Genomic DNA, 25883 nt, shown 5'->3' with positions numbered 1-25883 from the left:
CGATAATTGTACCGTGAATAAATTCGAGTTGTCTCCCTTTAGACGCTTAATGCTGCACATAATCAAAAAATATAGGGGTACACCAGAAATAATTATTAACATAATTTCTGACTATAACATATGCACCTGTGTTATTTACCAATATTACTCTACCTTTAAAGATCAGCGTGTAAGTTTTTTGAAGAGTTTGGCACGTATTGATCGATTCACGGAAAAACCTTGAATTGTAGCTTTATATACACATGGAGTGCGGCGTGGAATTTAAATCTATCCATTTCCAGGTAGTATATATTTGAAATGACGCCCGTGTTCTGAGAAAAAAATCCTATCAAAGGTAACGAAGGGTTACTGGTAAACTAAGGACTAGAACATGCATAAACAAGTGAGGGTCAAGTATTCATGTTTCTTGACATATAGAATTCCAGCTACCTTATAGAATATACCTGAATTCAAACATTTAAAATATCGTAAGATAACTACCACCTCCGGTAGCATGATGTCAACTTCAGGTCCAAAGCAACATCAATTCTAAATCAATTTATCTTTCCCTGTCCACTATTTCTGTCTTTTAAATAACTTTGCTTTGAGTAATTAAATCAAATATTATAACTGATAAAACACATGCGACACTCATTTATTGTGAATGTAATACGTAGGAAACAAGACATTATACATTGTTATAGAGTCTAAGGCTAGAAGCATTTGTGTCTATACTCGATGTAATGAATGGTAGTCCATGTTCTGTCGACGATCGATATAGTCATGTTCATTTAATATATATTCCCGGTTGTAGATAACTAGACTATAACATTATACTGCGTCTTGTATTGCGGTGGCCAAGTGGTTAAGGTGTCCCGATACTTTGCCACTAGCCCTCCACTTATGGGTTGCCGGTTCGAAACCTACGTGAGGGCAGTTGCCAGGTACTGACTATAGGCCGGTGGTTTTCCTTGGGGTACTCCGGCTTTCCTCCACCTCCAAAACCCGGCACGTCCTTAAATGACCCTGGCTGTTAATAGGACGTTAAACAAAACAAACCAAACAAAGTATTGTCTTCTGTATTTTAAAATGTTTTTAAAAAGATAACAAATACAATGTACATAACCTGTGTTTTAAGCCGTTACGTTCTTACGAGATAATCAACGATGTCAATACGCTTTACCACAAGTATTTTCTTCCTATCCAACAAAACTGAAAGATGCCAGTGTTTCCTGTTTTGTTTTTGTATCAATTGCTTTAACTTCGATCTCTGTTCCACCAAAAATCATTTCCACTTCCACCGACCTATCTAACCCACGGGACGTGTCCGGCATCTCTATTTTTAGAATTCCCAGCCTCTGGCACGATTCGTCTGTAACGTAGTCGGGGTTGATGTCTTCTGAGGCGTAGACTGGAAGGTCGATTCCAGTTTCCTTTGCACCGCTGACATGGAAGGTGTACTTCTGAACGGCCGTCCCAAGGTCTACTGACTGGTCTTTAGGGGAAAATATCTTAAATCCGTTAAGGCATCTACTGTCTCCCTTCGCTCCTTTCACCCTGTATTCCGCCTTGTCCTTCCCCTCTTTGAATTTCCTGTTACAAGCGACACCATACGTAAATCTACAAACGCGTGATGTAATGATATTTGGCGCATGCCCATAAATTACTGCTCCTTTCAAAATTGATAGGCCAGCTTCGAACGGCACAATAATTTTCTTGTCACTGAAGTTAGATTGTATAGCACGCTGTAAAAGTTCACATTCGGAGTAGCCCCCAACCATCAAGACAATAGTTGCCCCTCTCACCTTTGGCTCGGCAAAAATTTGTTTCACGTGGGAGACAATCTTATCTCTGGATTTTGTAAACAGAGTTTTCGCAAGCTTGTTTGGAATTTGAAGTTTGTCTCTTTTCAATGTAACATTTGCGTACTTTCCGCTCGACGCGATAGCAGCAATTGGATCCCCACCTTTGTTCTGTTTCTTACATAATTGCTGTAGGATTGGAGGGATGGTGATGGTGACCATGTCGTCATTTTCCTCTTGGATGCTTCTTTTCTTCAATTCGAAGCTCCTATACAGATTTAGAACATCTGCTATGCTTTCTTTTTGAAAAGTTTGAAACACATCCTTGCCAACGAGATCCTGTAAAAGTTGCTCGAATTCTTTGTCTACACTTGTTCCTCCCCAGTCGCCACCATTTGCCCTGTGAAGTTCCTTCAGGGCACCTCCATCCTGTACCTCATGAATTGTGAGGTCAATTGTTCCTCCTTAAACATACAACATAAACATCAACTTCAAACGTCATTTAGCCATACTGCTTCGAATTCAACTGTATATTGAGTTTTGTGCCAATATATTGTTTAAGATATATTTGAAGTATCACTCTTCAATACAATAACAATGGTCGGATAATAGAAAATCGATATAATGGGTTAAATATTAGGCCTTTATTCTGAAGGTATTACATCTAATCTATCTTATAACCACATATAAATGATCTGTTACTTACTCACCCCCACAATCGAGAATCATGTATTTCGTTCCTTTCTGAAACACTGACATTTTTTCTCCCGAACCTTCTACAGTTATCTTGTCCATCGGCAAGTTGGTGCAATAAATAGCCGCAGCTTCCGGTTCTAGCACAAGCTTGAGGTGTTTGGAAGGCACTCCAGCCTACCATGCAAAATGAAGATAAAGTAATATTATATAAGGCACCAGAATGATGTAGCAGTACAGTAGACTACCCAATGAACACAAACACACATACACACTCACACACACTCACCTTCTCACGCACATGAACACGCATACACACATATATGTGTGTGCTAAATCAAGAATGTTTCAATAGCGCGTTGATAGTCGGCCCAATATCCTGACATCACCATAGTGATAGTCGTCCTATCAAGTGATATGAATATCTTTATAACATAGCAAGACAACTGACAAAGGAAGACAACTTTATGACTCGTGCCCTGACCAAGCCTGAAACTATATATAAAGAATTAATCAAATGCATAATAGAATTAACAACCGCTTCAGAATACAGAGAGAGTATCTTGATTTCTACAGTATCAATCAAATCAAACCTATTGCCCTGGTTAAATTACTGTGAATTGAATATTGCTTTTAGAGCGCTGATATGTGTACCTGATCCGCTGCCTTCCTCATGAACTGCTTTCCCGGCTCTGTCCATATAGCTGGCACTGTTAGGATCCACTGGATGTCCCCGTCAACGAATTTTACACCCTGTTTATCTGCAGTCGCCAGTAAGTGATTTTTTAGGTATTCGATACAAGCAGCAAACACGTCTATTGCTTTCATCGATTTCTTTCCGTCTTGGGTTTTCAGTTCGAAACTGCTATCATACTCCTGTTTTGAACAATAAATAGTTAGAATTATATGTTTGTCATACTTGACACAACAGTGTTCTAGCTTGTGCAAGCAGACAGTTAAAGTAAACTGCAAACGTGGGAAAATACTAAAACAATTGAAAGAGAGAATCAGGAATCACAATCGTATGCGTATCATTACATGGTATACCGCATATCAATTCAGAAATTATAATATTATAGCTGTGGTGCATTAAAGGTGGTAACTCCTCACGTAGATATATAGGATACAATTCAGTCTTGTTCAGTCTAGTGTTCATCTTGCTATATGTGTGGTATATAACCTTACTTTGCGGTTGTATAGTTCCATCTTGAACCTCCGAAAAAAGTACCAGTCCTCTTCTTCATCGTCTAATGCCAAGTCGGAGTACTTATCCTCCGCTTCATAACCAAACGAGTGAAAACGCTTGTTCTCGTCAAATAAAACACAAGTCGGTGTCTTTTGAGACTGAAGTCTGTTGGATCCGGATACCCAGGAAATAGCTGATATCTTCAAGGGCGATGTTTTATAGTCGTCTATAGTCGAGAAAGCATACCCAGAATTGGTTGTACCGAAGTCGATCGCTGCTACTATGGGATACCCCGGCATGGCTGAAACAGTAAACATAAATACTGTGTCGTACATACTTTAGGTGATTAATCGATTATTGAATAAAGATGGTGCAGAATAATTTTTGTAGCACCTGACTAAATAAAAATATGAATTTGTTTCAACATAAAATATAACATTTTCTGTGACCTCATGATAGTGTGTAGAAATATAAACAAAGTAAGCTATGTTTACTTTAATATTTAATGTACAAACCGTGTTGACAAAGATTTGATGATACAGTCATATACTAGTATACATATATGACCATAAGCATTGCCTTTTGATATAGAGTCCAATAATTTAATTGGACAATGTCTACATTAATATTAAATATTCTTAAATGAACTGACGCAAGAATACGTACACAAGACAATTTAATACATTATAGATAACGACCAAGTAATATAAATTCAGACAAATAGGCACTCTAACTGAAGATTTAGAAATATATTTCCCGTTACCTGGCACACATTCATTGAATATGCAACAGCCTTTTCTTGTTTCCAATCGATCTTAATTACTCATTAATCCTTTGTCATGGGTGAAGCATCTACAATCTTAACCGCATTGTAGACCGTATATAAGGTATATATTGTAGACCGTATATAAGGTATATATTGTAGACCGTATATAAGGTATATATTGTAGACCGTTTATAAGGTATATATTGTAGACCGTATATAAGGTATATATTGTAGACCGTATATAAGGTATATATTGTAGACCGTATATAAGGTATATATTGTAGACCGTATATAAGGTATATATTGTAGACCGTATATAAGGTATATATTGTAGACCGTATATAAGGTATATACAGTACATATGAGAATTAAACAGTCTTTGTCAGAAAAACCGAATTGCTAACTCAAAGTTGACATTGCAAGGGCGAAAATACGAACTAATATATATTGTATTGAGAAAATACACACAAATGGAATCAGATCAGGTGTTCTTGAAATAAACTCATACTTCGTTAACACACCCGTCATACAAATCTAGGGCGAATTAGGGGCAGTTCCTTTTATCAAAAAGTGAAATATGGCGGCAACAGCACAACAAACCTACTTCTCTCGAAACCACGTGTCGGTTAATTTTCCGTGTGTAGTTGCTAAATTATATTGGTAACAAGGCATGGAATATAAAATCAATTGGGACATGTAAACGCGGTACACTTAATGGTCCCGTTAAAATGAACGGATCTGAACATATTGTAAAATCAAATATCTAAGCGACCGTATCAGTAGATATTGCATTAATCAAATTTTCCCATAGTAATTTGAATAGTTTTATGAGTTTTAACAACTTGTTTACATGTGTTATGTAAGTCCTACCTAATACACAACATTGACCTAAATGTTGTTAGAAATGGTCTAGGCGTACTTCTAAGACATTAAATATTACCAAGCGTGTCTGTATATCCTCATTTAACAGTAAAATGATAAATAGCCATACATGTATATACTCACCTATTTTCCCCTCAGATCGGGCACTGTTCGAATAAGTCGGCAAATGGCCGTGTATTGGATTATAGCCGCATTTAAATCGGCAGGGTAAATGGTAGTCAGCGAATACCCCATGTATATCACGTGGTACATAGGACCAGGAAGTATATCAAACGCAATTCTGAGGTAAATCGTCACCGATAATTTAAAGCATAATATATCTACTGTGACATTGTTCAATATATGTGTATTCTGTTCATTTAAACGACGTATAGGCGACACACAAAAAGGACAGAACATAGACCTGGACCACAGCTGTGTTTATAGTAAGTAGACGTGAGTACCACGTGCATATATTAATCTTGAATAATATTGTTGATCCAAAAGTACTAAAATAACCTTCTCGTTGATATTGATTCATTTTATAGCATTCGCTTGTTTCAGTATTTCACAGCTAAAAATATAATTGAGCTTAAATGGATAAAAAGAAAACCGATTGAGATAGCACAGATTCAATATTCGTACACACATAACCCACCAGCAGATGTTTTGTTTACATTTAAATGGACATCTCAATATCTTGAAAACTAACTTTGTCATTACTTTGTTTGATCAAGAATTCGGGATTACCCATTTACGTTTAACTGAGCAGTTATCAATTATCATTGTCCGTCTTATTCGTTCAAAATATTTTCTTGTCATAAGAATACCTCTAAGTATACATGAGACATTTCATAAACATTAATTAAGACTTGTGGTCCACTTTAGATACTGATCAGGTCAGAATGTCGCTCATCATTCTGCAATATTATGAAACAACAAAATGAAAACATCTGTATGAGCATACATGTGGAGGTGATGTTTGAATAGTCCACTATATAAAAACTGGCGGAGTATCATAACTGAATCACTGGTTTGTAGAACATGGCACAAAGACCCGTCGGGCGACACGATACAATGAAGTCAGGTGATACGACCAGATTTATCAAGGTAAGCATGGAAATGATATCAATCTAAAGATTGGTAATTCATGAGAACAGTGTATTATACTTAGGTTAAACCGAACGGAGATTCTGTAATATTACACAAATCCAACATTTAACATACAAGTACGTATGTCACAAAACATGAGGTAATATTACACAAACTCTACCATCGATTACATCAGTACGTATGTCACAAAACATAAGTTAATATTACACAAATTAAACATCAAATACACCAGTACGTATGTCACAAAACATGAGGTAATATTACACAAACTCTACCATAGATTACACCAGTACATATGTCCCGAAACATGAGGTAATATTTTACTGTACAATACACTGACTTAAGCTTATCTCAAACATTCCAGCAGGTTGATGTGAAAGGTGTCAGTCGTTTCGGTCACATATGATAGAAATCACTGCTTAATTTGTGTTTTGTTTGACAAGACGCTTGCTAATACGTTTCGTATATTGATGAGTGGAAAAAATAAACCTAAATATCTGGTTATTCTCTAAATCAGATCTCCTTTCAAAATTCTGCTGCTATGGGAATGATTGGGTAAATAAGACGATTAAATGAAAATCAATATCAGCCGATAACAAAAGTAAATAACTCCAAGATAGATGACTCAGCCGATTAAGATTTTGCATGTGGGCTAAAATTGCTTTTGTAATTGACCAGAACAAAACCCACTAAGTGTTTTACATTATTCATTAATTGCACGGACAAAGAAGAAGTTTTATACCTGACTTGCCATTTTTCGTAAGACCTCGCGTTGTTTGATGTTCTTTTATTACATGTTATAGTCAAAATTAAATAGAATAAATAAAGGGGGAAACATAAGTAAAACCACAAAATGCTGTGTTTGGCAGTATAGACACAACGTGGGAAAACAATGTGACGTCATCAATGCAACACTGTACAACAATGTATATTTTGAATAAACACACTAATGAGTAACATAATATCAAGCAATATAGCCGACATTCCTGTAGTATGAAGGCGTCACGAGACGTAGTAACTGTCCTATTTGCGATGATATACTGGACCTTTAAACAAACATTATTCATTACGAGACGGCAATACAACGCTTGTTAAATCTGAATAAGTGTGTATCAGTACCTGTTGAATAGCACGTGTGACATAGATATGTACTTCAGTGAAATATAAATGCTTGTGAATTCGTATTTCTGAATTTCCGTTGATAAATTGTCTGCTTGAAAATTATTACTTTGTTCCAATCTTTATGAGTATTACGTTAGAGTTACGGCGGAATCGATTACGTATGTTTGTCTGTTTCCCAAATGGATTATTCAATTCATGATTTTTTATAACGTGTTATAGTTTACCCTCGTTTACAGACAAGAAACTTGAAGGATACACCGTACATAATGGTAGCAGCTTTAGATTTCGGATCAACATTTTCTGGATATGCCTTTTCTACTAAATTTGATTATAAATTGAATCCGTTGAAAGCGACAGACATGACCTGGACAGCTAAATCCGGAGGACTCCTATCCTTGAAAACGTCCAGTTCCATACTGTTCGATGCGAGTGAAACAATAGATTCATTTGGATTCGACGCTGAAGACAAATACGCAGAATTAATGGAGCAAAACAAACACGAGCAGTGGTTTTTCTTCCGTCGCTTCAAAATGAGTCTTTATGAGGAAAAGGTACATTACATTGATTACTTTCGTATTCTGTAATTAGTTATCGTTTATATTATTGTACCTCCCAACCATTACCTATATTTTGTTCTGAAATTTGATATCAGGCCATCGTTGAAATGGTTACAGCATGATGATTCTGTGAAAATACGACACCAATGAAGCCGTTTATTCTCCTTACGATCCATTATTTTGAAATTAGCAATTATTGCAGAAATAAACTCTCATTAAACATTTTAATATCATCATTGATATTTTGACATTGTTTGTTAAAGAATATATCCAGAGGAATGAAGTTGAAAGCCAGCAACGGTAAAGAAATGACAGCTATGAAAGTGTTCACATCATCCATTCGGTTCCTCAAAGACCATTTACTAAGCACTTGCAAGAAACAAGGAACAGACATTGAGATGTCGGACATCCGCTGGATACTTACTGTGCCGGCCATTTGGAACGACCGTGCGAAACAATTTATGAGAGAATGTACAGTACAGGTAAACAATATATACATTGTAAAACAATTAAAGTGGAATCTTATATGTCGGGTCGCCAAAGGAATACTACATTTAGCGGAAATGATTCGTAACTATTAACACTGGTCACAAAATACCTACGACTGACAATTTCAATCTTTAGTAGAAACTAGTTAACGTAGTGCAAATAAATTGTTTTATTCTCTAATATGCCCTCTCTTTCCTCTGATTGCCTAACCTGTACTGAGGAAGACATTCAAATGAATTGCTTGTACAAAGTGAATACCTAAAATCAAATTCCATATCAACTGTTTCAAACACATTTCATTCATTCCTATGAAATAGAAAATAAAGTGAAGACGCATCTCTGTCACACAGGCCGGAATTCCAAGTGCCCAGTTAGTCCTATCTTTGGAGGCCGAGGCCGCAGCCCTCTTCTGCAAATACCTACCTCTTAGCGAAATGGCCGTGGGTAAAGCAGGGAACGTTTCTGTGTTCAGGCCTGGAGCAAAGTACTTGGTACTCGACGTTGGAGGTTCGCTCTGATTTATTAAGTTATTCTCTATCAAGATACTTCACTTTAATACAGTGTAAGATACAACAGAGTGTATATAGAAAAAGCATGATGAAATCATACTCATTAGCATTTGCCTGAAACTGCAATAGCGTCATTGGCAGCATTGTATTGAATTATTATTTTTCATACAATATTTTACCGTGGACACTTTGAGTTGATATCTTATTCATCCAAGATGCAATACCGAGAATACAGTTCATAATGAACATGAATATTATTAACAAATGCCAGATAGGAATATAAAACGCATATATAACTATGCGTGTATATATATACACATGCAAATGAATTTTACACATAAGATAACATGATGGTATATAATTCTTTAAAATTCTTATACGTGACAACACTACATTGAATCTATTTACTTACAACTTATATCATGTCATAGATTGTTGAAAGATATTGGAGATTATATTTCAGAAATGTTATCCAAGAGATAACCCGTTAATAATTTGATCCTTTCTAGGTGGGACAGTAGATGTGACTGTACATGAGGTACAGGACGACCTGAGGCTGAAGGAGATATACATGGCTAATGGGGGAGAATGGGGTGGAACAATGGTTGACAAGGAATTCATAAATCTTATCTCAGACATTTTAGGTGAGAATGTTCTTCGTACGTTCAAAGAAGACAACCAGGCCGATTTCTTAGAACTACAACGGGGGTTCGAGGCAAAGAAGCGAAGTATCAGTTCTACCAAAGATGCTAGGATAACATTCACACTTCCTATGAGTCTGCTGGATACCTTCAACGAGATCAATCCCAAAGAGGATCTCTCTGTTAAAATCAAATCTAGCAGAAAATTTGATAAAAATGTGACGTGGAAATTGGATAAGATGCGATTAAATTCAAATCTTGCTAAAGATTTATTTTCGAAATCTGTGAAAAGAATCGTTGATCACGTTACCGAACTTTTACACAAACCTGAAATTGAAAACATTCAAGCCATACTCCTGGTCGGTGGTTACTCCGAATGTCCATTACTTCAGGAAGAAATAACGAAAGCATTCCCAACGAAACGTCTTATAATTCCACAAGAGGCAGGGTTGGCCGTCCTCAAAGGAGCTGTCATAAATGGCCATGAGCTAGAGGCAGTCACTGAACGCATCAGTCGCCTGACGTATGGGGTAGGAAGTAATATGCCATTTGATCAGGGAACACACGACGAAAACCGAAAATTCATCGATGAAGACGGAGGAAAGACTCTGTGCACTGGTTGCTTCAGTGTACACGTGAGGTTTGGAGAGTCCGTACCAGTGGGGCTAACAGGGCGGTCTGAGCGATACTGGGTAATGGAGGAACACCAAACACTTCTTCCTATCCTGATCTATACGTCGACGAATCCGGAGCCCACATACATTGATGAAGACGGCTGTGAAAACATAGGCGAGGTCATCGTGGAAATGCAGAATACAGAGAGAGGCTTAAATCGTGGTGTAGATGTTGAGTTTACGTTTGGGGGAGCAGAACTTGAGGTCACTGCTTATGATATCCATACCCGGGAAGAACAAACAAGCTATTTTAACTTTTTACGCAAGTAATTTTGAAATTATTCATTTCAGCAATATGGAGGAGAATTATCAAACTGTGATAATTAAAAGCACCAATTTCCACAGATAATTGGTAATAATATAAATATAGGTACCTGTAAAGCGTATATATTTTTGCAGTAATATTTTTCTAGCAATTGTCATGGTGAAGCATTCCGTAAAATTAAGGAAGTACTAATTTAAGTCTGTGTAATTGTTTTCTATACACGCTATCCTCAGCACTCCAGTTAATCACCGCTGTAATCAATCTAATATCAGTTATACGCTAGAATTGGAGTATGCTGCCAAAAACAATATGGGTATTACACCGAGAACAAGTTTGATATGACGACTGCGTTGATTATATAATGGAAAGAAATCTCACTTCGTGAATAATGGTGGGCATCATACCACGAACATACTTGATATGACGACTGCATTACATGTATCGTGAAACGAAAACTCGCTTTGTGAATAATTGTGGGCATCATGCAACGAACATTCAATTTGTAATATACTGTGCTGCAAATATAATTAATCAAGGAACAAAAGCTTAAAACATGCGTTGATATACTAGGCAATTATAAATTGCTTAAAGTTTTAGCTATGTTTTGCATTATCTGTTTGCTATTGTATTTTTTTTGTTTGTTTTTTTTGTTTTTTTGTTTTTTTTAATTTCTATTACTATTTTATGACACAAGCTTGCATGCAAAACATGACATAAGGGTGTTAGGAATGTCCGTTCAGCAAATTAAAAATGGCGTAACTTTCAAAAAAATAAAGACATTTGTTGAGTTCTTTCTATTTTAGTAACCTATTAAACATGTATAGTTAGAACTTTTTGGATGTACATACAACGTAGATCCAAGACTGTGGTATTAGCACTGTCCTCGTCGTTGGCACGACAGCCGATCCAAGCTGCGATCACAAATGCACTGGCAAAATGAAAGTTAAAGTTTTATGTGCAACATGCCGTTTTTTCGGTTAACTACCCTCATACTTCGTATTAGTTGAGTTTTGTTCTATCATATCGCATCAATTCAAACATAAAAAACTAACAAACACGCTAAAATACACAGAATGAAGCCTTCGTATCAGACAGTGCAGACACAACGCGAGGCCTGTAAACAATATGATGTCAGCGGAATAAATACAAGTAAGTTGTAACATTGTACAACAATGTATGAATGCACTGATGAGCAACAGAATGGGACGCAACATTAACCTACATGCATTAAAAATCATTGATATCTTGATAGTCATGTAGTAATTTTCAGTTAAAACACATCTCATCAACAAAAATACCACATTGACCTTAATCATTCTATTCAGTCTAATCTTACTAATTAGATACTTGATATGCTTAAATAACATAATGTATCTCATGATGTGTGGATTTTAAAATGATATACAAAGGCATGTTTGTCATATTGATAAAAAATAACTTACAATTCCGACATCAAAGAAAAACCATGATTTCAACTCAAGATCAGTGAAAGAAAAGCACAATACAAACAAACATAATGCAGACTATCGGAAAACTATGAGGAGAATAAGACCATGTGGACCGGAAGGGTAGGCGTCGTATGGTTCATCGACAACAACCGTCATAAACATCTATCTAAAATCTGGTCTGAAGCATCCACTTCATACCGCACAACAGAATATCATATTTCAATGTGATATCAGGATGTCGGCTATAAGACTTCCCCTGATCTTCTCCAACCTGTGTTTGTGTTTTATACGAGGGATGGTTGATATGTTGTGAACCTCGTATTGAAAGAGGTACTCAAGGATATTCTTTTTAAGTCCTACTATTCTCTGACGATATTGATACGTGTACCCAAGGACTGATCGCATTTGCTTAGTTTATATCGACGAGGTAGCACTCTAAAGTAAACAAGACAAGCGGCTTTTGCAAAATGGACAAAATCGGTGAAAGAGCAGTGATCCTATATTTGCATCACAAAGGTTTAACACCTCAGGATAGCCATACTGATATGGTAGCAACACTGAGGAAGGATGCCCTTTCATATGCTACAATGAAAAATGGGCGGCGGAATTTATGCGCGGCCGAAAGAGCCTTGAGGATGACCCGTGTCCTGGAAGGCCTGTGACTGTTGCAACCCCAGAAATGGTCAATATTGTTCATGATATTGTTACGACTGACGGACAAGTTACAGAAAGATATATAGCCAGTAGCAATTGGAATTGGCAATGATTTTGATGCATCCCAAACAGGATGATAACAAATGACTTTTTGTGTTTAAGATTTACCTTAACTGACCATTTCTATAATGGTGTAACAATGTATAATCGAGACATATCGGCACGTATACAATGTTGACCTATTTGGGTTAAGTACACTAATTGTACATTATAGCCAAACTAGTTGAGCAACTATTCTAGGGTGTTCGTATTTTGGAAAACAATTACAATGACAGATTTGTAAGATCTGCTAGTAGGATTTGCAGGTCTCTAGACTCAAGTAATATTCATGTCATATTCAAATACCATATATATACCCCCACTTAATTATCTTTACAATATAATGAGATATTTTGGATTACCTTTTCATTAGATTTTCAATTTATGACGTAACGTCATTGTTCTTATTATGACGTCACAATTGATTACTGCTTGACGCAAACAATGTAACGATATCTAGTATATCATTGACGTTGATATGATTGAACTAGAATAACCAAAACCGTCATGAATTTAATGAATTAAATATCTTGTATTTACATAGAATTAGAGAAATTAGGACAAGTTGGGTGAACCACAGGCACTTCGATCAGGGATAAAATGATTTATAAGTTTATGATGATTCAAGTCTCTTGCATTATTTCTTAAGCGACACAAAAGAATATTTAACTTACGTCATGTATTGGGTATTGTGCTGATGATATCCTCATTGTCAAAATGATATCAAACCAATAATCAGGGGTAAATTGATTTATAATTTTGTAAAATAAAATTAATTTGTACTTATGACGCCTATATTCAAATTTGTCCATGCATGTACAGATTCTAATAAATTAGATTTACCAATAGTGCAATTATCCCAGGGGATTTCCTATCCACTTCACTTTATGCTTCAACAAACGTAATAAATTCAGCCGTTTACTTGCCTTGTTGTAAATATTATTAACATGACACCTCCACTAAAAATTACCAGATATGCCGTATTTTTGTTTAATTTACATACATGACCACGATGACTTTGTCAAAAGCTTCAGTTATATCACAAAACACTTATAATATACCCTTTCAGTCTGTGTGTGTATTTGACTTTAATTACATATCACAGTCGGTAGGTACATTTGATTTGATATGCATTACATATAACATTACCTGTGTGTATTTGACATTAACTACATTATTATTAACTACATTCAATATGCATAACCAATGTAAGGTATGGCATTGTTGACGATACTTTTTAAATACCATTCTTATTGAAAATTGTTTAAAGACATAAATCGAGAACGGTAATCATTTGCATGTAACGTGTTTGGTTGCGCGATGTGAAATGCAATACATGCGGTATATTACATGTCAAGAAGTAAAAAATCGAACACGAATCATAAGCCCTACCTTGATGACGATTTTTATTTATGTGCCTATGATACCTTGTATACACTGGCTGCTGGCATGGACCTCGGTTCAACATTTTCTGGATATTCCTTCTCCAGTAAATGTGACTACAAAATAATCTGCACTGAAAATTTGCACTGTCATGTGACAGGCTGGGTCGGGTGAACCGAACACCATGAATTTAATCGTGTCCTCCTCAAACCAGATCAAACGTTTTACAGTTTCGGATTTGAAGCTGAAGACAATTACGCTACACTGATTGATGAAGAAATCCACGACTTTCATCAGACGCTTTAAGATGTCTCGGTATGACTAGAAGGTATAACGTAGACACTAAGTATTTATCCATGACGTCATATACATTAAATACAATACATACCAAATGGGATGTCAGAAATGTATTATGATATATTGATAGATGTGGAGACACAGATGAAATACCCATAAATTATACTGACGATGTATAATCTTAAAGCTCATCAATTGTACAAGGTGATGCTATGTCCTAAACGGAACGTCTTAACAACCAAATTTTACAACAAGGAAACGGGTTTTCTACTTTACGGAGATGCAATAAAATGAAATAAATAACCACAGATCATGTGCAGGTAAATAATAGCATTGATGTAGAAAAAGTCAGTATAGTTCTGTAGTAAATACAGATTTAATGTCCTGGTAATTAGCCTGCCTGCCATTCTTCACCACACATGTATCGCATTCTTAGCTATCCTAGTGCCAATTGGAAGCACACATTGGATGCGGTCGGGACTTGGAAGCTGAAACTAAATCTGTACCAACCAGGAGCTTCTGATAAAACACGTCAGTAAATATTTGAAATCGTGATAATTTCTAATAAAGGAACTGGTGTGTACAGAAAAAAAACCATATCAACTTAAACTGCATGAATTCAATGAACATATAAGAATTATGTATGTTTCAAATACATTTTTAACGCTGCATTGTTAACCAAAACGGCAGTAAATATTTGGTGGTCATGCTTGAATACCACGGTATGACAGTGTAGCGTTTGCTTTACTCTGCTTCATATTCATATTTATAGACAATGAAGATTACTCATTGTGTGGGCAACAATATACACAACAATAACAGCGAATACCGACATAATAACAAAATATAATGTCAGCTCAAAATTGATTAAACGAGGTCAAAATACCAACGCAAATATAGATTTGCATGAAGTCTCCTACAAATATTCGAAAAGAATAAGAACATGTCCGGGAAGTGTAGTAGACTTCTTCATCAGCGACGACACTCGCCAAAGAAAGTTAACCTATCGGTTACTGTACATCACATCCTCAAAATGAGGAAGTATAGGGCGTATCAACAAGCATCAAACACACAACCTTACATCTATAACATATTTTTTTTTTTTATAAAAATTCTTATTTGTGAAAATTTTGTTTATTTATATGTATTTCATTAAATGACCGTAAAGTTACATCATCGGTCACGGATGCTACAAATCGGCTTTTTAATAAACCAACGGCTTTCCTTTGTATACAGAGGACTTAAACGGTTGCAATGCATCACTCGTATACATGGTAATCAATGGGTATTTCAAGTACCTGGTGATTGATTTCCTTATCTCATTTCAGTGAAAACCAAATTGTGTAAACTTTGTTGTTTATCTTTAATCAGCAATACTTCGTCCGTATACCCGCCGACTGCTGTGTAACGATTTAGTACATAGCAAATATATTGATGTAGGGCTGTCTCTGTTCACCTGGCATGATTCAGTAAATATAGTAAAACCCATAGAAAGTACAGCATTTATGTCTTCAACACATAAACTCATAACTATGTTAACTAATGCTGGTCTGCTGTATCTCACACTATAAGCAATAAGGCCCGCTGTATCTCACTCTATCAACAATAAGGCCCGCTGTATCTCACTCTATAAACAATAAGGCCCGCTGTATCTCATTCTATAAACAATAAGGCCCACTGTATCTCACTCTATAAACACTAAGGCCCGCTGTATCTCACTCTGTAAACAATAAGGCTCGCTGTATTCACTCTATAAACAGAAAGGCCCGCTGTATCTCACTCTATAAACAATAAGGCCCGCTGTATCTCACTCTATAAACAATAAGGCCCGCTGTATCTCACTATATCAACAATAAAGCCCGCTGTATCTCACTCTATAAACAATAAGGCCCTCTGTATTCACTCTATAAACAGAAAGGCCCGCTGTATCTCACTCTATAAACAATAGGGCCCGCTGTATCTCACTCTATAAACAATAAAGTCCGCTGTATCTCACTCTATCAACAATAAGGCCCGCTGTATCTCACTCTATAAACAATAAGGCCCACTGTATCTCACTCTATAAACAATAAGGCCCGCTGTATCTCACTCTATAAACAATAAGGCCCGCTGTATCTCACTCTATACACAACAAAGCCCACTGTATCTCACCACACGGTGGTCGTAGAAGACGACGTGGATCTCCTGACGTATTGGTTTCTCACAAAATATCTGTGTACACATTTCTTTACAAATGAACACAGTCCTAATAGTAACTTGGTCTACATATTGATAACATTTACAGCGTTCTGTGGGCCCACCTTGGAAACCCAACAGAGACCGACATCGATTATGTTCACGTGACCTGTGATTTGTTAACTGATATGTAGGGTCTCAAGTCAATACGTGTACCTGTCCATGTTTGATCGATTTCAATATACTCCTTAACTTAAATCTAACTCAGCTTAAATCTAACCTAAATTCCCAGTTACAAAATTTTCGATATCGCTTCTGGAAATGAAATTAATGTCATATATGAAAAATGGGTAATTTTAATGTTAACAAACATCCAGTTATCTAACTAGCAATTTGATCAATATTTACATATTGTGCTCATGTATATTGATACATACTAGGTATATATTTAGTACCCGGAATACCTAGAACTTAACCAGGAAGTTCAAACCTTTAACAGACATTCACAAACGATTTTACATTGATATATCAAACGTAGGAGGCTTCACATTTTTCATGTTTTCTTTTCGTGAACCATACCCGGAGGAAAACCTGTCTGACAGATCTCGACAACATAACATAGTAAGTCGTCTTCCCATCATAGTACAGATCTCGACAACATAACATAGTAAGTCGTCTTCCCATCATAGTACAGATCTCGACAACATAACATAGTAAGTCGTCTTCCCATCATAGTACTTGCTGGTTGATTTATTTACATTATTGGTTCGTTCACGTATGCCTATTTAGTTTGCAACACAATCCATGGTGGTCTTGTGTGTGTCCTTTACTGTATACTGATTTATTATCCAAGCCAACTATATAGTACGTATGCGTTTTGTTAACAACATTGCATTTAGATATATTGTATACACCAGATCAGTACAGAGGTGTGTAAACATATCAACAAATGAATTGATTTCATTCTAAAGCAGCACACAGTGGCGTTTCAGGTACCCTGTGTCCTTATTTAAAAGAAGAATTGTAACACGTAATTTATCCTTCTCCATATTAATAATGGTAGATTACGCGACAATAGACTATAGTGCATTCACTATTTTGAACATTTTAAGTGAAAAATAATTATCTCGGTATTTTTTCCTGTTTTTTTTTTTTTGTTTTTTTTGTTGACCTCACCGCTGACACTGCACGTGTACATCACATAACTTCTACAAATGAAAATCTACATGAAATCAACAAATAGGCATTTGAGTTAAATCACGATTGTTTTTTTTTTTTATAAATAAAGGTGCCTGATAAGTAAATCCGGAATTTTTTTGCCTAAGTAGCAGGTAACACTTCATTAATAAGAAACCCTAAATATTCAGGCAAAAATATGTAATAATATCTGCTTAAATCCCACGGACTTGAAAGTTGTAAGTGGTAACTTTGGTAATCTCTGTCCTTCTAAATAATATTGCCTAAATGTTTTTTTTGTGCCGGGGTCAGAATTATAAAGATAACTGATACAACCATTTCTCCTTTTACTGGTATAGTTACGCTAGTGGTATTGTTGAAATGCCTCCGTATAAAAGGTTCCAGTAAACCATAAAAACCACCTGACATAGATACCAATACACAATTATCCTTCAGTATTTTCAAGGTATATTCCAAGTACACTATTTCAGCATTCCCCACATAAAAGGTAATAAACCATTAAGAAACTTTGTCGTTTATCTTTACGAAATATATTTCTTTTCGATCATGTTAAGCAACGCATACTGTTGTGGAATGCTTTAGTAAGTTCATTAATATGCGGCGATATTTTTGTTAAGCTAGTGGCGATGCTACAGTATATAGATTAAATAGCATTTACAGTGTTAAGATCACAAGGTTGCTTTTTTACCCCCTTAATGGAATGTCTAAATCATTTTGCTGTGTGCTGTGTCCTTTATATTGTAAGGAACAGAAAGAGAAATGGCAACTAAGAAACCAAAACGCCTACAACCCGATCCAAAGACCAGCTACAAACCTCCTGGTTGTATAGATGCTACTAGACTCGGCGTACAGGTGAATATAAACCATTTGATGTAGCTCTCCTCCCCTCAGCCTACAGGTAAATATAAACCATGTGATGTAGCCCTCCTACCCTCAGTGTACAGGTAAATATAAACCATGTAATGTAGCGATCCTCCCCTCAGCCTACAGGTAAATATAAACCATGTGATGTAGCTCTCCTCCCCTCAGCCTACAGGTAAATATAAACCATGTGATGTAGCGATCCTCCCCTCAGTGTACAGGTAAATATAAACCATGTGATGTAGCCCTCCTACTCTCAGTGTACAGGTAAATATAAACCATGTGATGTAGCGATCCTCCCCTCAGCGTACAGGTAAATATAAACCATGTGATGTAGCGATCCTCCCTTCAGCGTACAGGTAAATATAAACCATGTGGTGTAGCGATCCTCCCTTCAGCGTACAGGTACGTACGATATATGTAAGTTTGCTTACAAAATAGGATGTTTTGTTTGCTCAATCAAATGTCAATCTTACATGGCATTCTCTGGTAATTATATTTAAGGATTGAATCTTGATTTGGTCGATTTCATGGGGTCATGAATTGAGTTGCTCTTGAGGCAAATTTAATGAACTGCAAAGCAGTTCATGTTGAATTTGTCTCAAGAGCAACTCAATTCATGACCCCATGAAATCGACCAAATCTAGATTCAATCCTTATATTTCAATTGTTTTTTTTTTCGAATAAAAAAGTCGGTCTAAATATTAATATCTTGTAGTCTGTGCAAGTCTAAATGCGGAAAAGCCCGAGGAGTTCCGGATTGTGCATGTCTTGTCGGACGAGTAAAATAGTCCGCAATTTTAGGATTAAAAACAGCATTATTTTGTCAAAAAAAAGTATCTAGCATATCTGGTCTTTCATAAAATACAAGAATACATTATAAATTTGATAATTTTAATAATTAATCCATGTTTATAACAACAATGTAGAAAAAGTGAAATAGTTCCGCGGAAGGATTTTAACCATGTATTCATACGCACTGATCAGTGTTAATCTGGTCAAATTCATGAGCAAATGAAACAGATTAAGTTTGGTAGTTTCATCGAGTCCAACTTGAGTAGAAATTGAAATATTAGTTATTGAATTATACGGAACAAATACTTACCGAAACAAGAGAGAATACCGACAAAAGGAAACAGAGATGCTAACTCAAAACAAGAGAGAATACCGACAAAAGGAAACAGAGATGCTAACTCAAAATCGATAAACTTAAGACAAAATATGAACAAAAGAATATAGATTTGCTCGGTTACGATTGGAAAAGTAGAGGTATGATAAGATAACAAATAAGACATCTTCTATTATGTCATACCTCATTTAGTATATAAACATAACACACCATGCATACATATACCCGTCCTGCACGTGTTAACTCGATAACGATATCTATTTTCAGAAGAAGAATATGAAAGATATGCCGTACATCCTGGCTGCTGCTATCGACTTTGGGACAACCTTCTCTGGGTATGCGTTTTCGACACAATTTGAATATAAACTATCACCATTGAAAGTATCCAATATGACCTGGACTGCTGGATCCGGCAATCTCCTCTCTCTGAAGACGTCCACGTGCATTCTGTTTAAACCGGATGGTAGTTTCCATTCATTTGGATTCGATGCAGAAGATAAATACGCTGATCTGCTTGAAACACAGAAACATGGGTCCTGGTATTTTTTTCGACGATTCAAAATGAGTCTTTACGAACAGCAGGTAACTGTTTGTTTTTAATTTTCCCTTGTTGCCCAGTAAATATCATACGGAAGGAAACATATCTCGTTTAATACCTATAAGTTAGTTAGTTAGTTAGTCAGTCAGTCAGTCGGCCAGTCATTCACTCAGTCACTCAGTTAGTTAGTTAGTTAGTTAGTTAGTTAGTTAACTGACTTTGAAATATAGATGAGATTACGACCGTATGACTACGCCGATCACGTTTAGTCATGCGTGTATAATGGTCTTTGTAATTGTTATTCAGAACATTTCCCGAACTATGAAGATAAGAGATCAGAATGGAAGAGAGATGCTGGCGATGAAGGTGTTTTCTAGCTCTATCCAATTTCTGAAAGAACATTTATTGGCAAAATGTCAAGAGAGAGGTACACAGGTCTTGATGTCGGATATCCGTTGGGTACTGACGATGCCAGCTATCTGGAGCGATAAGGCCAAGCAGTTCATGAGGGAGTCTGCTGAAAAGGTGCCTACGTTGTGTGTTGTGTATCTACCATTTTATAGTGACACATATTCCGTCACAGGATCTTATATATTAGCGTGTCCCTGATAAACAACATCCTAAAGATGACATTTTTATATTTACTGATTACACAGTAATTACCAGTATGTTGTCATAATGGTATTGAAATGATATTTCAACAAATCAAACACGAAATGCGCTAATTCCGAATCTTTAGGTTGATTTCTCTTATGTTGCTTACATTAACTCAAATTAATGCATTCATTTTGCTCATTTCTTATAACAGTTACTTTCATTTTAAAAGAGTAGCTGTAACGATTGCGTGTGAACTTGTGATCTCAATTTATGTAGATTAATAAAGAACGTTAAAGATTGATATAAAAACAATCGGAGTCGGTCGCACTAAAGCTTACTTTTTCATGATGTTTTTTGTATTTTTCTGTCTAATAGTATTTGTCCGTGTTGTTTTGTCTAAGTTAAATCTTGGTTAACATCGATGCAAACAGCTGTGTCTTGTTACAGGCAGGAATACCTGGTGCACAACTTGTGATGGCACTGGAGGCTGAGGCCGCCGCACTGTACTGCAAATACCTCCCAGTCAGCGATCTGGCTGTCGGACAGGAAGGCAACGTGTCAATCTTCAAACCAGGGGCCAAATACATGGTACTGGATATGGGAGGTACGCTATGATAATTCGTCTGATACCCTATCCCCTGATAACCAAACAACAATACGTACACAAATGGTTTCAGCTAAAATTGGAGAAAGCTTATGTAGTTAAGACATGCAATGTATTGCCATGATAACCATACCTTTATGCTCACACGAGCCTATAGTAGGTAATGCGAGTGTTTGTTTGACAAGATTTGACTTTATAAAAGCATAAACATTCATTCTTTTTCGACCTTGAAATGCAAATGGCAGCTTTGACCAATAGCAAACAATTATGACATATAGGGAGACATTTCAATCACAAAGACCGCTCTTATTAGACATGGAAATCTCAACATAGCACAAAGCCCGTCTTTAGGAAACATGGTTCAACCACTGATCGATTTTTAGGTAAAATATGCAGATTTCTGAAAAAAACCTCCAAAATTCACTGTTTAAATATTTGTCTCGAAAACATTACAATAGTATCAAATATGAGCTTTTCTTAATAATTGAAATGCCTCCGTATATGCCATGTTTGTACAATATAATTTACAGCGGTCCTTTGCATTTCAAGGTCAAAGAGAAACAATGTTTATGTTGTTTTTTTTATTTTTTTATTTTTTTTAAGTCATCAGCAAGCCCCATGGTTAGTTATGATACATATTAACAATTGGTCAAGTTACTTCTGTTCTGTTTCACCAGAAAACTGATTTCTATGCTCGTAAAACATCACTGAAATTGCCATTTATATGAACCTTAAAATAGTTCTGTTCTGATTTGCTATATCACTATTCAAACAGCATTTCAAAAGATGCTTCTTATGCACCATATATGCAGGAGATAGGACAATAATTATATTTGTACGAGATATCATTTTTTATTTGGGGATAAATGATCTTGACGATTGTGCATTATCTTAAGTTATGTAATAATCGTAATATGAGTAAACACCGAATGTATTACTCCCAGGTGGTATCTTTGGATTGAAACTAGAAACCTGTACAATATGTTTTCAGGAGGAACCGTCGACATTACAGTTCACAAGGTCGAAGAAGGACTGCAATTAAAAGAGGTTCATATGGCTAATGGCGGTGATTGGGGTGGAACTATGGTTGACACAGAATTCGAAAATCTGCTGGCCAACATTTTGGGACAGGATGTTTTTGACAAATTCAAACGGCAACATGTTTCAGACCTTTTGGAACTTCAACGGAGTTTCGAGACGAAAAAGAGATGTATTCATTCTGCGTCTGACTCTAAAATAACTTTCACCCTTCCCTGTAGTTTACTTGACATCTTTGAGGAGAGCAATAAGGGAAAATCTGTAGAAGACCATGTTGCACACGATAAAGACTACGCCAATAATCTGACATGGAAAAACGATAAGCTACGTATGAAGTCTGAGATTGCCAGAAAATTATTTGAGCCATCCGTCCGAAAAATCATAGACCATGTCACGGACCTGTTGAAAAAGTCGGAAGTAGAGGACATCGACGCGATCATCCTGGTTGGTGGATTTTCCGAATGTCCAATTCTACATGATGAAATATCCAGAAGGTTTTCTAACAAGAGGCTCGTGATCCCAAACCAAGCTGGTTTGGCTGTACTGATAGGCGCTGTCATTAATGGACATGAGCTTGAAGCAGTAACCGAAAGGATCAGCCGATTCACCTATGGTGTTGGAGCGAATGTCGCCTTCATACTAGGGTTACATGATCCGCTATTAATGTTTTTAGACCATGATGATGGACTCCCACGCTGCTCGAATGGTTTTTCTGTGCACGTGCGGGCTGGTGAAACAGTTCCGGTCGGTCTAAGCTGCGAACCACGACGTTACGTGGTAGTCGCAAAAGATCAAAAGCAGCTCCCAGTTCAACTTTACACCACGAAAGATCCTGACCCGATATATGTGTTTGAAGAGGGGGTAACAAGTATCGGGGATTTGATAGTTGAAATGCCTGATACCACAAAGGGTTTGAATCGTGGAGTGGATGTTGTTTTTACGTTTGGTGGTGCGGAGATTGAAGTAAAAGCGATTGATATGCACACACAAAAAGAAAACAGTGCATATTTTAACTTCCTTGGATAGATAACACGACATTTGTTTTGGAGGCGCATTTGTGAATATCCCAACAATATCTGAGGAGTAGAAAAACAACCTTTATTGATATACAACTTAGCTACTATAAAGTTATGTGACGGTATACCACCCTTCCGTTGCCGTTGGAAGGTAGTTTGATGATACCAAAGAGAGGTTTTCATCAAGTGTTGTAATCATTATTGCTGCAATATGACAGCACCTTTTTATTTCTGTTTACTTCCTCTTGGACACATCGTTATTACAATCCGCCCAGTCAAAAGATTGCACGAAATGAATGATATGTAATATCTTTTAAAACAAATGGAGAGTTACTGTATAGTTGGTAATATTCGATGAGGATTAAATTTCGTTGTACTCGCGGTCATTAGATATAGCGAAGAAATAAATACCCAGTGAGTATTTACATATTCAACAAATGTATCGTGTTTATTGCAAAAAATGTACAGTGCGCGGTTGTGCAAAATTCGATACGCACAAAATATGACTGACTTGGAGAACCTGCGAAATATTAGCCCAGAGAAATTCAACAACTATTTATAAGACAGTAGCCAAAAATAACTGCGCATAGGTCCATTCAGTCTTCAATGACTCGACAGTGACTCTAGGGAAGTCGACTAAAATACTAAAAATACCGAAATAGGCCGAAACAAATACCAAAGTCTTGATACGGAGGGGCTAAAGACTCATACCGCTGTATATTTTATAATTTACAATTTTAGATTTGCATTATTTGTAATATTTAATTTACATTATTAACAGTGTTTAGTACAATAACATGTCTATTTTCTAAACCGTGTAACCATTCTAATAGTTTAAGTCGTGAAGAAAAAGTATGATTCGGGGATTAAAAAGTCCACCAGCAATATTTACCTGTAAACCTTTTTTTATATATTTGCTCATTCAACTTCAACTTAGACAGAATAAGAATTTACATTTTTCTGAGGAATTGTGTTTTTCTCCTCAACAAGAATATCAAAATAAATTGTATTGGTTTTATGTTTTTACAATGCGAGAAAGCGAAAAATATCTGAGTTTGGTCATTGAGACGTGCCATATAAAGTACCACAAACAATTATATTTGTGTACATTTTGTATATTCTTAGGTACCTCCACGTGTTATGATTTATTTGATATTTTCTTTTCTGCTTCTATACGTATCGACAGTGTCCATTTAAGTGTCTTTTAAAATAAATTATAGTTATGAATGTCTCGTTTGCGTTGAAATTTATCCCGGGACATGATGTCGGAGAAAAAGCATGTTATCATATACCCAAGCATCTTATCACTACATGTCAAACATGCAAACCTACTTAAGAAAAACAAGCGGTGAGTACCGATATACAGACGAAAGATGCTGGTTAAAAACCTTCATATTTGGCATTAACTGGAAATCGCGTCGTATAAATCTTTTAAACGTATTAATCAAATTGACTTAGAAGCAAATACCTTGAAACCGTATTCCATTAACGTACATTATGTATATAGCGTCTATCAAATTCATAAATAGACGAAATGTGTGGCTGGTGTTTGAAATGTATTGAATAAATATAGTCACATTAAGTCATATATATCAGAAAGTTTAAAAAAATACCAAACAAACAAACAAACAAGCAAACAACCCCCCCCCCCCCCCCCCCCCCCCCAAAAAAAAAACAAAAAAAAACAAACTGTATAAGACCAGTGATCGGCTCGAGTGGTATGTTTGTGGTATGTTTGTGGTATGTTTGTGGTGGGTTTGTGGTATGTTTGTGGTATGTTTGTGGTATGTTTGTGGTGGGTTTGTGGTATGTTTGTGGTATGTTTGTGGTATGTTTGTGGTATGTATGTGGTATGTTTGTGGTATGTTTGTGGTATGTATGTGGTATGTTTGTGGTATGTTTTGTATTTTTTTGGTGGGGTTTTGTGTATGTTTGTGTTTAGGTTTGTGGTAGTTTTGTTGGTATGTGTTTGTGTGGTGTTTGTGGTTGTTTGTGGTGGGTTTGGTTGTTGTGGTGTTTGTGGTTGTTGTGTGGTTGTTTGTGGTATGTTGTGGTGGTGTTGTGGTTGTTTGTGGTGGTTTTGGTGTTGTGTTTGTGTTGTGTGTTTGTGGTCTGTGTTGTTGGTACTGTTTGTGGTTTTTTGTGGTTGTTTTGTGGTACTGTTTGTGTGGTTGTTTTGTGGTGGTTTGT

General features: G+C 36.3%; 3 protein-coding genes across 4 annotated transcripts; 2 read left to right on the top strand and 1 right to left on the bottom strand.

Moving 5' to 3' along the window:
- Window positions 1-1042: 1042 nt before the first annotated feature.
- On the bottom strand, window positions 1043-5549 carry LOC117328904 (heat shock 70 kDa protein 12A-like). The gene is made up of 5 exons (XM_033886516.1): window positions 5432-5549; window positions 3660-3961; window positions 3129-3350; window positions 2492-2651; window positions 1043-2245 (listed from the first exon to the last, which is right to left on the bottom strand). The coding sequence occupies exons 2-5, from the start codon at window positions 3957-3959 to the stop codon at window positions 1179-1181; spliced, it is 1749 nt and encodes a 582-aa protein (XP_033742407.1). The 5' UTR covers window positions 3960-3961; window positions 5432-5549; the 3' UTR covers window positions 1043-1178.
- Window positions 5550-5591: 42 nt separating this feature from the next.
- LOC117328903 (heat shock 70 kDa protein 12A-like) lies at window positions 5592-11447 on the top strand. Its single transcript, XM_033886515.1, has 6 exons — window positions 5592-5733; window positions 6329-6397; window positions 7759-8073; window positions 8343-8561; window positions 8919-9075; window positions 9587-11447. The coding sequence occupies exons 2-6, from the start codon at window positions 6332-6334 to the stop codon at window positions 10660-10662; spliced, it is 1833 nt and encodes a 610-aa protein (XP_033742406.1). The 5' UTR covers window positions 5592-5733; window positions 6329-6331; the 3' UTR covers window positions 10663-11447.
- Window positions 11448-17225: 5778 nt separating this feature from the next.
- LOC117328902 (heat shock 70 kDa protein 12B-like) lies at window positions 17226-24920 on the top strand. Of its 2 annotated transcripts, none has more exons than XM_033886513.1 (6): window positions 17226-17334; window positions 18656-18762; window positions 20168-20482; window positions 20745-20963; window positions 21483-21639; window positions 22631-24920. In XM_033886513.1, exons 2-6 carry the CDS (start codon window positions 18670-18672, stop codon window positions 23701-23703), a joined length of 1857 nt encoding a protein of 618 aa, XP_033742404.1. In that variant the 5' UTR covers window positions 17226-17334; window positions 18656-18669; the 3' UTR covers window positions 23704-24920. The 2 variants fall into 2 exon arrangements, with proteins under 2 accessions (XP_033742404.1, XP_033742405.1); XM_033886514.1 differs by having other exon boundaries at window positions 17321-17426.
- The last annotated feature ends 963 nt before the right edge of the window (window positions 24921-25883 follow it).

Source organism: Pecten maximus, chromosome 6, assembly GCF_902652985.1.
Source record: "Pecten maximus chromosome 6, xPecMax1.1, whole genome shotgun sequence".
NCBI classification, from domain to species: domain Eukaryota; kingdom Metazoa; phylum Mollusca; class Bivalvia; order Pectinida; family Pectinidae; genus Pecten; species Pecten maximus.
Note: the sequence above shows the minus strand (reverse complement) of the source record. Positions and strands in the feature narration are given on the sequence as shown.